At 37.8% G+C, this 14,592-nt stretch overlaps 2 protein-coding genes across 3 annotated transcripts in view; one reads left to right on the top strand and one right to left on the bottom strand.

The window, feature by feature from the left end:
- Positions 1-2,624: 2,624 nt before the first annotated feature.
- Positions 2,625-9,387, bottom strand: krt97 (keratin 97). Of its 2 annotated transcripts, XM_042484367.2 has the most exons (9): positions 9,310-9,387; positions 7,380-7,734; positions 6,351-6,433; positions 5,956-6,112; positions 4,951-5,115; positions 4,694-4,819; positions 3,618-3,838; positions 3,464-3,498; positions 2,625-3,359 (listed from the first exon to the last, which is right to left on the bottom strand). In XM_042484367.2, the coding sequence occupies exons 1-9, from the start codon at positions 9,342-9,344 to the stop codon at positions 3,253-3,255; spliced, it is 1,284 nt and encodes a 427-aa protein (XP_042340301.2). In that variant the 5' UTR covers positions 9,345-9,387; the 3' UTR covers positions 2,625-3,252. The 2 variants fall into 2 exon arrangements, with proteins under 2 accessions (XP_042340301.2, XP_087928900.1); XM_088072774.1 differs by lacking the exons at positions 2,625-3,359; positions 3,464-3,498; positions 9,310-9,387 and adding an exon at positions 7,814-7,832 and having other exon boundaries at positions 3,614-3,838.
- A 78-nt stretch (positions 9,388-9,465) lies between these two features.
- krt222 (keratin 222) overlaps positions 9,466-14,592 on the top strand; it is a 37,182-nt gene continuing 32,055 nt past the window's right edge. Inside the window, exons 1-2 of the mRNA XM_042484366.2 lie at positions 9,466-9,605; positions 9,800-9,841. The gene's annotated coding sequence lies outside the window, so the exon portion shown is untranslated. The remainder of the gene's footprint in view (positions 9,606-9,799; positions 9,842-14,592) is intronic.

Raw genomic sequence — 14,592 nt, forward strand, 5'->3', positions numbered from 1 at the left:
GACTTTTACTTTTGGTACTTTAAGTATATATTGATACTAATACTTCTGCACTTTCACATGCAGTAAGTAAGCTCTGCAATGCAGGACTTGTAGCAGAGTATTCTTACACGTCAGTACTGCTACTTTTCTGAATACTTCTGCTACTACTGCAAACACCCTGCAGCCTTTTTTTCATTGTCTCACCTTCAGTGTCTCATTCTCTCAGGGGATGTCGAGAAATACAAAAAGTTCCTTGCTGTGCAAAACAACAATGAAATAGATAAGAAGTGAGGATTGTTAGTAACGGCAATGTACTTTTGGTGTAAGAGCTTGTTGCTGGATATCAGGGGCTGTGTTATGAATCCTATTACATAACAATCAAGCTATATTTATTAGTGTTACACCGATGTACATCGGCAGCAGTTTTGACTAAAACGTCTGATTAAGGAACTCGCTATTGAACAAAGTTATTTTTGAAGGTGGCAGGTTAACAGCATTCTTTGCAGAGAAGTTAAACTGATTTGCAATTTTTTAAAGTTTTGAAGTAGTACAGAAGAATGAATAATATTCCATTTGAAAAAGGCATATCAAAGTAATGTCAAAATGGTGCAACAGCAGGAGAAAAACAGTGATTATTTGATCAAAAGGGGAAAAAATAGCTATATTACAAATAACACTAATGCTGAAAAATCTGTCATTTGACCCCAGATTAATTTTAAATAAGGTTTCTTTTGTTATCATTTTAAAATAGAACTAAGCTAAGCATTAAATATAAAAGTAGCTACCATATGGGGGAACCCTGAACCCCTCCCCTGCTGCTGCAAACGATAATATTGCAAACATTTGCCTCTATACGGTTGTCTTGAAACTTGTCATGAAACTTGTCTTGAAACATTTAGGTAAGATAATGGAAAAATGATCTCTGCTGGAACTATTTTCTATAATATTCAGTAATGATAGAAAAAAATTCTGTTAGTTAAGTTACACTGATGAGAAAGTAACTACACTGCCTCTGTGTGAAGAAGACATTCTCACAGAAACTGATCATCTTCATATCCAAGACTGCTATAAAGAGTAAACATACCGACATCTAGTGGACAAATGAAAACACTGCATGTACAAGGAGAAAATAGTCTAAACTTTTTCACTATTTAACTGTTACATTTAATTATGTTTGAGGTCAGTTAAAGCAAAACATTTAACTATATCCAATGTTGCTATAAGTGACAATAATGAGAAAATGCTAAAACACAGCAGAGAAATCATAAAGTCTGCAAACTGGTTCAATGGTGTCTGTTGTAGTGCAAAAAGTTAAGTTAAATTTGCACACACACACACATTTTGCATAAAATTTGCATTATTTTTTTCTAGAGCAAATCTCAAATTAAAAGCGTCAAATTTAAGTTCATTTCCAATCTGGCAAATGGAAAAATTAAAGACCCTAACCTCGTATTGAAAAACAAAAACAATATACAGCCACCTCCCTTTCCTGACCCCACCCATGAGCTACCAAACAGCCCTGAAGATGTAGTTACTGCAGGGACCGTATCCTTACATGACAAAGAGCCATGAATTGATTCAAATGTAAGATTAAAACTGACAAATAAGATCACGTTTGAAGGTTTCAGACCCCATTATGAAGACTTTTTTTCTTCACCTCAACCTGTTTGGAGATAGGGAACAGTTATGGATGTTTTACCTTATCCTGACTTTAACCTGCTAATAAATGTAAATCAAACCTGGCCCGAGACCTCTTCTCTCTTCCTTAGCTAGTCCTTTTCATTCCTTAATTGAGATTTTCTTTTTCTTTCTTCAATAATTAATTCTTTTTTTATCATTATTATTTGGTATGCAATTGGTAACTATATTTAGATGATTTCATCACTCTCAGAGTTTTGATTTTTTTTTTTTTTTTTTGCCCTTGCCTAACTCATGTCACATTGAACGAATACAGAACTGACAATCATCTTTTTCAAGTTCAAATTATATGCTATGGAGAGCTGGGGAACATAAGACATTGGTTCCCCTGACAAATCAGAGTGTTTTAAATCTAGCAGTGGCAAGTTTTATTCCTTATGAATTTAACTTATTATTTGTTAGAGAAGAAATGTATTATTTTGTCTTAGTCTAAAAGTTACAAGTCTCAGTCAAGATCATAAATTTTACTGATCCAGTTGTAAATACTCCTTTGAGGGAGATGGACCATTGCAGCAAAGTAAACAACTCATTGAAGAAAGTAATACACAGAAAGCTCTTAATGGTTACAATGACTCTCTCCCTGTAGGCTTTTATAAATATTTGCACATAGCATGAAGGTAAGCAGAGAAAGCAAATACTCTGAGTGTTGAAATAGTTGTGTAGCCACATAAGAAGTCTTATTAGCTTTGTGTTAGCTTCTTAAAAAATGTAACATTTAGACAAAGAGAGAAACAAGTGCAGTTGGACACAATAGCTTCTATATAGCCTGGTTTATAATTTCTTATCTTTGTGCAAATGGAGATGAAACAAGTGGAAGTTAGAGGTTTATTCTTTTCATAAGAAACATAAATAATTTAAAGTCTCCTTTCACTGCAGGTTTTACACAAGATTTATGGAAAGTGTTGACTTAATTTTGAGAAAAAAACAAAAAGAGAACAACAACCATCTTGAGAATGGTGCGATTTATTCATGGTTATTGTATTTGAACAAGCACTTTTATTTGATTTCACACACAGTATTTAACGCAAAAACATTTCTATTATCTCTTACACTGACATGCTCAGAAAAATTGCAAAAAAAGATACCATCTTTCTTTTATATCTCCACATTTTTATTCAATCCAGTGGCCAGAGAAGAAATAGCCTCAATTCTTAAAAATGTGTTTATCTTTTCCAGGGCTCACAGTGCCACCTGTTGTCTAAATTTGGTATTTCAGGAGATTAGAGGATGGTCTAAAGTTTTCATTGACTCGGCTAAATGGGGTTTTAAAAATCAAAGGAAAACGAAAAAAACGAAAAAAGTAAATTATAAAATATGGTTGTCTCCAACATTTACACATTGTTGTCATTTAAAGCATGTTTTTGGTTTTGTTTATTTTAAATATTTTCTGTCAGTAAATCCAAATATTTGGAGAGTGAAATAAACAGACAGAGACAGATTTTAGACCTGAGTGAAATAATAAAATGTTTTCACATGGGTGTCAGAAAACAGAAAAAATACAGGAGGACCTCTTGGGGCTAGTTTCTTCTACTACTGATTCATCATTTGACTGAGATATGTTGGGACCCAGTCTGTCTACTTATTGATAACCTCTGTGTCCACATCCTCCGTGCGGGATACCACTTGTCCATCAACGATCTGCTCAACCACTGTCCTTGTTCTTGTGGTTACGACTGGTTTAGCTGCAGATGAAATCAAAACAAAGTTTAACTTGTAGCATGATTATTTTTTACAAGCAAAAAGCAAAAAAAAAAATATATATATATCTGTGGTTATGTGAGCTTACGTTTGACCACTTCCACGGTTTTGACAACAGTTGTCCTAGAAGACAGACAAATGTTAATTGTGTAATTGTGCCTGCCTTATTCAGCTATCATACATCAAGTTGGACTTTTCTTTTTGTTTTTCACAAACTAATTTAAAAAAAAAAATCCCCTTACTTAACATCCCCTCCATCCAGCAGTCTTCTGTACTCGGCTATCTCCAGCTCCAGCCTGGTCTTGATATCGAGCAGGATCTGGTATTCGCGGGCCTGCCTCTCGATGTCATTCCTCACCTGTGAGAGCTCTGTCTCTAGGCTGTTGACCATGGCCTGAAGCTGGCTCAGCTGCAGGCTGTAGCGAGACTCAGTCTCTGCCAGCTGGCCCTCCAAGGCAGCTTTCTGCACGGGAGGAAACACAGGAGGAGATATGAGGGTTTATGGAGTGCTAATTGCTTGTCTTCTAACTTTACATTGCCTCAAGTGTAAATAAACAAACAAAACAAAACTGGGTGAGGAAGTTTTTACAAAGCTGACTGACAGGTTTACTGACCTACTGACTATTTATGGTGTGTAATAAGTGCTGCAGGAATGAGTCCTAAAACATGGAAATGAGCAAGTCTTTCTGCACTTCCAGTTCCCTTGAGACAAAGCAATTTTTCAACGGCTTTAGGTTAGATGGCTGAAATAAGGTCTGTGGTTAACACAAATACTTTTACGTTTTGTTGTACGACATAGGTGCTTTTATGGGTCTTAAAAAAGGCAGCTGCTAACAAGCGGCTAAAGGAAATTACAGCACATCATCACTCTGAAATTGGCTTAAAACCCTTGTTGTAGCGTGACAGTGAAGTCATGCAACCATAGTGTTGTCTGTTTATAGCCTAACGTTAGCTTTTTTCCCTCTGGCGATTATATTTTTGCTTCCAAAATCGTAACAGTGGTGTTCATTTTTGAAGATTATCCCACTGAACAAAATGTGGAAGTATCAATTTTTTGTTTTCCACAGAGCTTATTTTATGCAATAATCTAAAACCCAGTGACGACTGGCAAATAAATTAATTCCTGCAGCACTCTATAGCCAAACATGTTGTAAAATATGTAACTAAGGTGTGTTATACAAATCAAAGATGACAGATTTGGTGTTGGTGTTGGTATTGGTGATGTTGAAGCGCTATAATACGGTGAAAAAAATGATTGCATGAAAATGTATATTTGCAGTATGGACTGGTGAATCTGCTAATATAGGATGTGAATTACCAGGCTGAGCTGAGACTGCAGCTCGATCTGCAGGGACTGCAGGGTCTTCTTGAGCTCATTGATCTCAGTACGGGAGGTCTGGAGGGTCTCTGTGCTGGACGCCACCTCCTTGCTCAGGGCATCAAACTGGAAGACGTGACAAATTGTAAAAATGCTATTCAGGCTGTTTGGTAATCACTTGGAATTTAGGACACATTTTCAGTTAAATGCAGGCATGCCATGACATGTAATGGGCATATTCTCTGGTTTCCCCTCACCTTGGCCTGGTACCAGGCCTCCATTTCACGGCGATTCTTCTCAGCAATGCCCTCATACTGCAGTCTGATCTGTTCCATGGTACTGGCGAGGTTTTCCTGAGGTTTGGCATCCACCTCCACATTCACAGAGTTGCTGGTAACTTGGCCACGCAGGGCCGCCATCTCCTACAGGCAGCATAACAAAGTCAAAGGTCAGATGAGTTTAAAAATAAAACCCACATTTAGCTCATGCGAACTTTAAATGGATACATGTTGTTTAACTCAGTTACTTAGTCAGTTCACTGTCTTTATTACTCTTTTAAGATGTGCTGCTGTTTCACATTTTAGAATTCTGTAGTTACCGCTTGTGGTCATAAGGGCCGCTGTTCAGCAAAAGTTACATTGGCTCATTCGTCATTTCAACAGTTTTTGAAAAAAATCAAACCAGTTTGCTTCAAATGGTGAAATAGCTTGTAAAGGTATCTGAATGCAGCACAATAAAACTGATTTCAAAGGGTTAATTAAAGTGATGATGCCAAACATTTGTCATAATGAACCCTTATCTGATGTATCTAATTATCTTCATTGATGATCATGTAGAAGAGCTTTTATAGCATTTATAAATGAAACTAACATCTGTCATGTTATTTGCGTCACTGTTTTTGACAGCACCCTGGGGCCGGCAGCAGTGCCTATCGGTACACATCCTGAAGGCGCAGCCGACAATCCAACAAGTTCTGCATAAGCTGTTGTTTGTACAAGCCAAAGATAACACTGGGAGACATTAAGCAAATAGCTGACAAACTGTCTCATGAGAAACTATTTTAAGATTGTTTTAACCTTCAACTTTCTGGCACTGTGCCCAAAAGACTTTCCAAAAACTATGAGAGGAATGGCTCACTAATATTTCCTTTTGATCATGTCGGGAAACTATTTTAACACTGAACAAGGCTGACGTTTTGTTATGTCGTGCAAAAGGAGTCTACTGAGATACTGTGATGCAATTCCTAAGAGTAGATCTTTCACCTCTGCATGGTTCTTCTTCAGGTAGACCAGCTCCTCCTTCAGGCCCTCCACCTGCACCTCCAGGTCGGAGCGGACTACGGTCAGGTCATCCAGAACCTTGCGCAGTCCGGCGATGTCCTGCTCCACTGACATGCGCACTGCCATTTCATTCTCAAACCTGTCAAGAACAAACAAACAAAGGCATAGAGGTTCATGTTGCTGCACCTGCTTAATTAGTGTTACCACCAACAACAAAAAAGACAAAGTGGAGCTCCACCAAAACCAGTCACACCAGTTTTATTACTCTGTTGACCGTTACACCCCTGTGACAGTAAGTCCACATAGCCTGGAACTGCCTTACGAATGTCATGTCAAGTTATCGCATCTGTCAAGTCTTCTGATAAACCTCCACTCACTTGATTCTGAAATCCTCAGCTGCCAGTCTGGCATTATCGATCTGCAGCATCAGCCTGGCATTGTCCTGTGTGGCAACACTGATCTAAAAAAATAAAAAATAAGAGAAACATTGTCAGTAGTGTCTTACACAAATATAATACAACCATCCATGTGTGTCCGTGAATTATTTCTAGAATGTGGGCCACCAGGGTGTATTGAAAATAGTTTAACACCTGACTTACATTTCATTGTAGTTGCTTTAAACTGGAATAACATTGTACAATTATCACATTTGCTCATCAATTGAGAGCAATGTAGTGAGAAACAATAATAAGATAAGACAGGATAAGACAAGACAGGATAAGATAAGACAGGATAAGAATTGCAATACAAAGTTGAAGTGGAGATACAGCATGCAAATACAAGGACTAAAATAGCAAAGTAGAAAATGTATAGCACACATAAAATACCATATATAGAAAATATAAAACTTAATATAAACTACATAAAAGTATGGTTATAAGAACTAGCTAACTGTAAGTTTCAAAATATAAAAATAAAAATATTAAACAATCAAATGAAAAAAAAAATGAAGCCATAAAATAAAAACAAATATGAAGATATAAAATAACATAAAAACCAGCTGACACTAATAAAGGGCTTGGAGATACATATAACTAACTAAAAATTATTCTGCTGACTAGAATTTAATAGTGAATCTGCAATAAATAAATAAAAGATTTTCTACAATGGTTTGTGTTGAGTTTTAACACACTACACATGAGAAAATTCATCTTTAATCAGTGATTGTATTAGAGTTGTTTAATTGCATTTATCGAAATTATTTTGTAATTTAATCTTAATATAAGTTTAACCAGGGGAATCAACAAATAACAGCATGCCAACAAATGATGTAGGTAAATTTGGGAACAGGGGATAAAAACATTAAAAACCTTATTTATGGATAAAATATATTTTTTTTCACGGGGGTGAATTTGAGCTTATAGAGACATTTTGGTTCATGTGTCTGTGGGGAGGAGGAAGCTCACCTTCTTGCGCAGGTCCTCAATGATGACCAGGTACTTGCTGTAGTCCCTGACTGTGGGGGTCTGCTTCTCGTACCACTCGCGGATCTGACACTCCAGCTTGGTATTGGCAGCCTCCAGAGAGCGCACCTTCTCCAGGTAGGAAGCCAGACGGTCATTGAGGTTCTGCATGGTCGCTTTCTCGCCGCCTGCGACGCCGAAATTGATCCCCGCACCTCCGTAACCCCCTCCGAAGTCATAGCCTGCGCCGATGCCGTTGGAGGCGTAGGACATCAAGACTGTTTTACCACCTGCACCGCCATGGACGCTCGGAGTCCGCCTGGATTTTGACAGCACGGGCGCAGCGGAGACGGAGGAGCTGGAAAACGAATAGCGAGTGGCGCTCATGGTGACTTATGTTCTGGCTCGCGTACAGAGTTCACGTAAACTTGTCTAACCTCAGGAGGTCTGGAGGAGCTGGTGCTGAGGCGGCCCGCAGGACGCATTTTATACCCTTCTTCCTGGGGGTGGGAGCAGCCCAACAGGTAGCAGGAAAGATGCTGCTGGCCACCATCACAGGTGTGACCACACAGGGCGTGGTGGCTAGCGTTAGGCATTCAGGTTTACTTCCCGATTTCAACGACTCATAGGCGTGTGATGCATTCTTCAGCGAGCCTGTCAACTTTGATTAAGCCTGTCTGATACCCCTAATCTCAGGCGGAAATGATTAACCCTGTGAAACCTCAGCAAATTGGCTTCATTTAAAATAAAAAAAAATAAAAACATGGGAAGGCGAAGAGCAACTCAAACATGAAAAATTAGTTTTAAAAAAAGGGAAAAAGAATTATATGAAATTTAGCAACAAAAAAGATTTTTTTTTAAATCAACAAACAATATAATGCATTAAAATAAGTGCTTAGAATGATCATTTTCTGTACCATATATGAAAATATGAAAATATGTAAGTAGGTTCATTATAAATATGGTTATAGTTGCAATAATTTCCCCTGGCTTTTTTTTCCACGTTTTCACCCCTTTCCTAGACATTTTCCCCAGCTTTTTTTCCTGATTTATACATTTCTCTAAATCCACTAATTTCGTAAAATTTGTTTGTTTGTTTGATTGATTTAAGATTTATCAGCACTGGTTACTTTTATTTTTGACACTTTTTTCTAATTATACCTAGCGTACTTCCACTAAAGTGAAATTTCCACTGCTGAACATTTACCTGTAACAGAATATTTTTTACAATGTCATATTAGTACTTTACTAATGTAAACCACTGATTTTGATGACAAACAACAAGGGCTGTGGATGATATAAAAAAAAAAGATGATATTTTTACAGTTTCTAGTTATAATAAATTGTGTTGTTTTGGTGGAAACCGGTCTTTCAAACCCCCCAGCGCGATTTCGGGTTCAAAGTGTATGTAAAATAAACACAAAATAGCCTACAACCATTAAAATCTTTATGTCTTTTTCCTAAGAAAAATAAAAAACACAAGTCCCTCCACAGTGCTTAAAAATGGCATGCCTCCAATGTTTTGCACCACCCCTACCCTGATAAATAATGAACAGTCCCTTACCAGCGGCCGGCTCTTCCTGCTCATCTCATCTTAAATCCTTCCTGACATTACAGTGGATCCAGAGACCAAACTCCTATCAAGCGGTAAAACTAGGCAATCCCGGTCAAATATAAACCGAGATTATGTTACTACTGTTCTATTTCTTGCTTAAAATATTTTCCGAATCATATTTTAATGCGCTGTTTGTCTGTACTACCAGAATTTATGCACAAGAGGCAGCCGCCTTAATGTTTATGTTTTCTATATTGTAAAACCGAGGCTGAAAATGTTGACACCAAGCGGTAAAACTAAGCCGTAATTTAACCCCAATCCATGTAACTGTGTTGCCTATTTTTCGCCTGAAATGTTTTCTGACACATTTTAGCTTACCGTTTTGCGGTCGTCTGTTTTATGCCGGCTGCCATGTTGTTTTCTGGTTTGAAACGGCCGAGTTCCGCCGAGCTCGCGTTACGTCCGTGGTACGTCACCCAGGAGCGGGAGCATTCGCGCTTTGCATTCTGGTAATTGTAGTTTTGTACCGCTTGAGGAAAAGCCGAAAAGCTAATGGCGCGACATTTTCCCTCGGTTTCCTGGTTTTCTCTAGTAATGTAACACCTATTTCAAGTAATCCGTGTCTGTCTACAGCATATACAACAAGTTTTATTAAAGGACACGTTATTTATGCTGTAAGTATTCTCCCACACTCGCATTTGAAACTGTTTACACGTTACTACACTGTGTTGCTAAGGTGCTTGAACATTTGCCCCAGACCCCTTTTGTTTTCGAAATGACTTTAATTAAAATGACATGATCTTATTACCCTGGACATTGGCACAACTCTCAGCGATCACACAGGTAATTGACAACTTCTTTGTTGTAGTGTTCCTGCCTCAGGATGCTGCTGTTGCATCAGCTGTTACAGGTGAGCTTTTTTGCATGGCCTACTCTCAGTTGTATGTCTCCAGTAGCCTATTATTTCTTGCTTACACATGGGTTTTTATAAACTCCAGAGGCAGTGAGGATATTGTTAGTTTTAGATATTTAAGGCAATTGCCCTGTTATGTATTATTCACTTCTTTAAACTAACTTATACAGAATGTAATGCAGATCAGCTAACATCAGTTGTTCTTATATAGTGGCCTTGTGTGAACAATTGTTTTTTAAAGACTGCTTTTACTGATAGCAAAAATATGTTTTCCCACATCTGCAGTCACTTGTGTGTACAGTGTTTCTTATTTGTGCTGTAATAACAACCCATGAGATAAAATGTTGGCATTGTGCACTTCTGCAAACTACCAATACAGTGTTTCCCGTAGATTTAGAGTTGATGTGTGGTGATAGCTGACAGTTCTTTTAAATGCGTTTGTGTCCCTTTTCATCACCTCTTTAAAGGAAGAGGTGTGTTTTGCGGGTTAGTGAAGGCAACACAGGTGGAGTTATCCATGCTTTATTTTTTAGTTTTTCCTCAGCAGTTTGTGACTTGCAGGGGGAACAGTTGATCCGTCGATCCGTTCACAATTGATCAGATCAGGTCAGTGGGTGACAGGAGCAGCTGCTGCAAGTAAATGCAAACTTTTAGACCCTGCAGAATGAACGGTAACGTTTCATTTTTAATGCACCTGATGTTCTGTTGGTCTGCGCTCTGAGAGGTGCAATGCATAACTGAAGGGTGTATATATTTCAACAGCGCTCTTGATAAATGGTCCAGCTCTAAAAATAGAAAATCTATTTCTGGCAGCAGATGTTTCAGATTCATGTATTTGTTGTGGGCTGCCACAAATAAATGAATGTTTGGGAAACCTTAACAACTATGTTACATTTGCATGTTATTATGTAGTTGATATATCAACAATGTGTGGTTAGGGTTAGACACAAAAACCACTTGGTTACGGTTAGAAAAAGATAATGTTTTGGCTTTAAATACCCAGTTTGGGGGCACAATTTCAACAGGAAATGCAGAGATGTCATGTTGAAAAAAAAACATCTGCACTTTTTGTGCAACTATGAGAATGAGGAAAACCCACGTGAGAAAACCCAAGTTTGGAGCCTAAAATCACAACCGGTTTTGTTGTTTGTTAATCTCAAACGGTCGTTTGCAGATACGCTATCAATCATTTCCTCCACCCGTGGATGACAAAGCCAGCTGTCACTTACAAAACATTGATTTGATACATGTGAAACTATTAAATATGCAAATGTAGCAAATTTGTGGTTTGCAGGCATGTACAGTTTCAACATTTTCTTTTTGTGACTGGGGAGATAGTGATAGAGTTAAACCCCTGATGAGACTTTAAAAAAATTCACTTTTCAACTAACATCTGATGTAGGACTTGACTAAAAACACAAATATTTTCAGTGCTTCTTCCACAATCCCCTTTAACAGAAAGCAGAGGTCTTCAATCGCCTTTGGATAATAATCATTTTGTGCAATGTTGTGGTTTGATGATATCCAGGCAGGTCTGTGTTGGTTTGTCTGTCAGCATGATTTAATTCAAGTGACCTCAATTTGCAACAGGTGTATCACAGAAGCTAGTCACAAAACACAGCATGTTGTCTGATCCCTCCTTTGGTAGTTGCACAAGACTGGGAGAATGACTATGACAGTGTTTTGAAATTCTGATAAGGAATAACTCACTTTCTGTCTGCTACCAAGCGTGTAATGGCCTGTGCAAGAAACTGTTTTGCAGCACAGTTAAAATGTATCTTGGCAGCATTAATGGTAAACTCCGGATTCATCAAGGTAGCTCAGATCATATTATCATTTTTTCCATAGCAGTCAAACAACCTTGTTTTCATTTCTGATAATCACTTTGAAAATGAATAGGCTCTAATGCTCATGAAACAGGTCCATTTATCACTTTTATTATTTATAACTACCAGTATGGACGATGTGAAATGGATCAATTACAAGAGACTGGGTGGTGTTCTACTGTAATTAATGGGTGGATGAGCAGGTGCTGTGCTTTAATCAGGTTTCCTTTAGCTGTTGGGATTTTTAACTACCTTTTAATTTGCTTTCAGTTAATGGGAATTTTTTCACCTTCAGTAAACCAGTCCTCTGAGGCAGTTTTTCCAGTATGTAGCAACATTTCCCTGTAAGCATTTCGTAAGAACTGATGGAAGTACTGACATGTAAATACATCTTAAGGCAAATAAAAAAGTCTTCAGATAAGCTTTTCTATACACAGAATAACCTAACAACACAGATGTTTAAACTAAAGTTAAACTGACGAAGGAGATTAAACCAGCGTTAAAATGGCAAGGATGATTAATGTCACATTAGTGTGTGCCAGTGGCTGGGCTCCATAAAGCTATATATTTTAAATTTAACGCTTAATAAAGCTAACAAAAAACTTGTAACAGGGTAAATCAAAGTAAATCAAGTAATTAACATAATGCTTCCAGTCACATGATGTTTGATGAAGTAGCAGAAAAAAGATATTAAATGAAGTATTCTGTTGGTATTGCTATCACTTAAAAGGCTCTGCTATTGTTACTGAATTTGTTTTTTTTATTTTTACCATACACAACAATACCCAGTGCAAATTTAGAGGGGAGTTGACTCGTTAATGAGCAAAGTAGAATGTTTTGAATTTAACAACTTTAATGAACCCCTGTGACCTATGTGTAATGTCGGCCTAACTATTATAACTATACTATTTTTTTTTGTACATTTTGTTTATTGGAACAATATTTTATTATATAATGAATCACTCTTTTACTAACTATAGATATAAGCTATAATGGCATATGCCAGATCAAAAAACTATAACTTAAGTTCAGCTCAGTTTTCTGTGTCACACTACACCACCTTGCTGTCCCTGAATGCCTTTTTTATTGACAGGCTTTTCTCATAGTCTAATTTAGGTTAATCATCTTGTCACATTATCACGAGAGGTTAGATCAAACAGAGAAGTTCCTCTTCTCAGTTTACTATATCACCTCGCCAGACATAAGTACAACTGTCATCGACCTCTGACCAACATGGTGATTTTTTTAAACATTAACTGGAATATAAAAATCACAAATTTTGGTGGGGGTCAAGAAGTGATAAAGCAGTGATGATTACAGATTTACCGGTACCACTGCTTGAAATAGTCCACCTTCCACCTTCTCTTCCCCTCTTTCTGGCTGTCCCTCTCTCTCTCTCTCTTAAACATGCACTCCCACACTCCCACACTCCCACACACACACACACACACACACACACACACACACACACACACACACACACACACACGCACACACCAATACACATGCGGCACTCTGTCCATGTCTCAGTCCTCATTCCTGACAATAGTGTCACTTTAATGATATGAAGTTGGGAGTTTATGGGTCAGGTTCTGATGGTTGATCATTACATATTTTTGCGGGTTGGGTGGTGCACCACCCCCCAACGGCCCTAACTTGTTTGTCTGATTGAAACATTTGCCCATCCTTGTTCTGCATCAGAATGATTGACAACTGAGTGATGTACTCCTATTGTAATTGTTTTCTGAGGAGCAGGTATGATGTCACCCTGGGGCGTTGGCAAATGTCAAACAAATTATGATGAAGATAATTATTTCTCAAGCCCTTGTCGCATTACTTTTTCCTTGTAATGTAAATATTTAATGGGTCGTGTTTGATGTTAACCACCTAAGTTCCTCAGGGGTTTAACATTAACATTAACATTAACCAACAAAATGTGTTAACACCCAGTGTGTTTAAAATCAGCTGATCCTTTACAGCCTTTAGGGAAGACAGAAACTTAGGTTTTTTGATGCTTTTTGATACTTGTATAAGAACCAGCGTGGGATGGCAAAAAGCAGCTTTGATGATGGACGATAATTACACATTGTTTTCGAGGTGGCATTGTCTTCAACCATCTTTCCCAGACAATCAGGAGGAACCTCCCTGCTGGTTCATGCATGAAGAAACAAGCTGCTTCATTGTGTAAAACCTTCAAAGTTATTTCTTTCATCTGTGTGCCATCTTTGTCTTTTTGACGGTAAACTTTGAAATGTATGGAATGATGCGTGTCAGGTTGTCTATTTAGACAGCAACCACATAATTCACCACTGGCACGATCAGCATCGGAGCCTGAGGTGTGGAGGATTTGTTCGATAGAATTAGGGTGTAAGGGAAAGTTGCTGGCTGAAAATGTGCACCTTCTGGTTCTGATACTGTGAAAAACAAGGATGGGCTTGTTGATTCTGTGTCTGTAAAGTTACTAATTGGCTTACGTAAAAGTGATAAACAGCACTAAATGATAGAGCCTTAAAGTCTGGCGTTTGTTATAATGCAAAAATCTCCATTATGTTCCAAAACACTACATACAGAGAAACACTACATGGTCAAATGTATGTTGACACTGAACATTACAAAGCATTGGTGACTCTTTGGACCTCTTTTGCAATTTATTATTTAATAAAAAGAAAATTTATGAGATATGGTGCCTAATGAAAACTTTAGATGATTTCTTTTGGCAGATCTTAGCTCTTTTCTGTGTTCAGTGAGTGGAGGAAAACAGCAGCCAATCATCAGCCACACAGAAATGCGAGTGTACCCAACAACCAATCACTGTTCCCCATTGTTTTTCTGGGGAACTCTTTGATTTTGTTTTAAAAAAAAAAAAAAAAAAAACTACATTTTTCTCAAAAGAGTTCACGAGTGAGTTTATAATGTCTGAAT

Source organism: Plectropomus leopardus, chromosome 3 (assembly GCF_026936395.1).
Source record: "Plectropomus leopardus strain MGB_pleo_1.0 chromosome 3, ASM2693639v1, whole genome shotgun sequence".
In the NCBI taxonomy this organism is placed as follows: Eukaryota; Metazoa; Chordata; class Actinopteri; order Perciformes; family Serranidae; genus Plectropomus; species Plectropomus leopardus.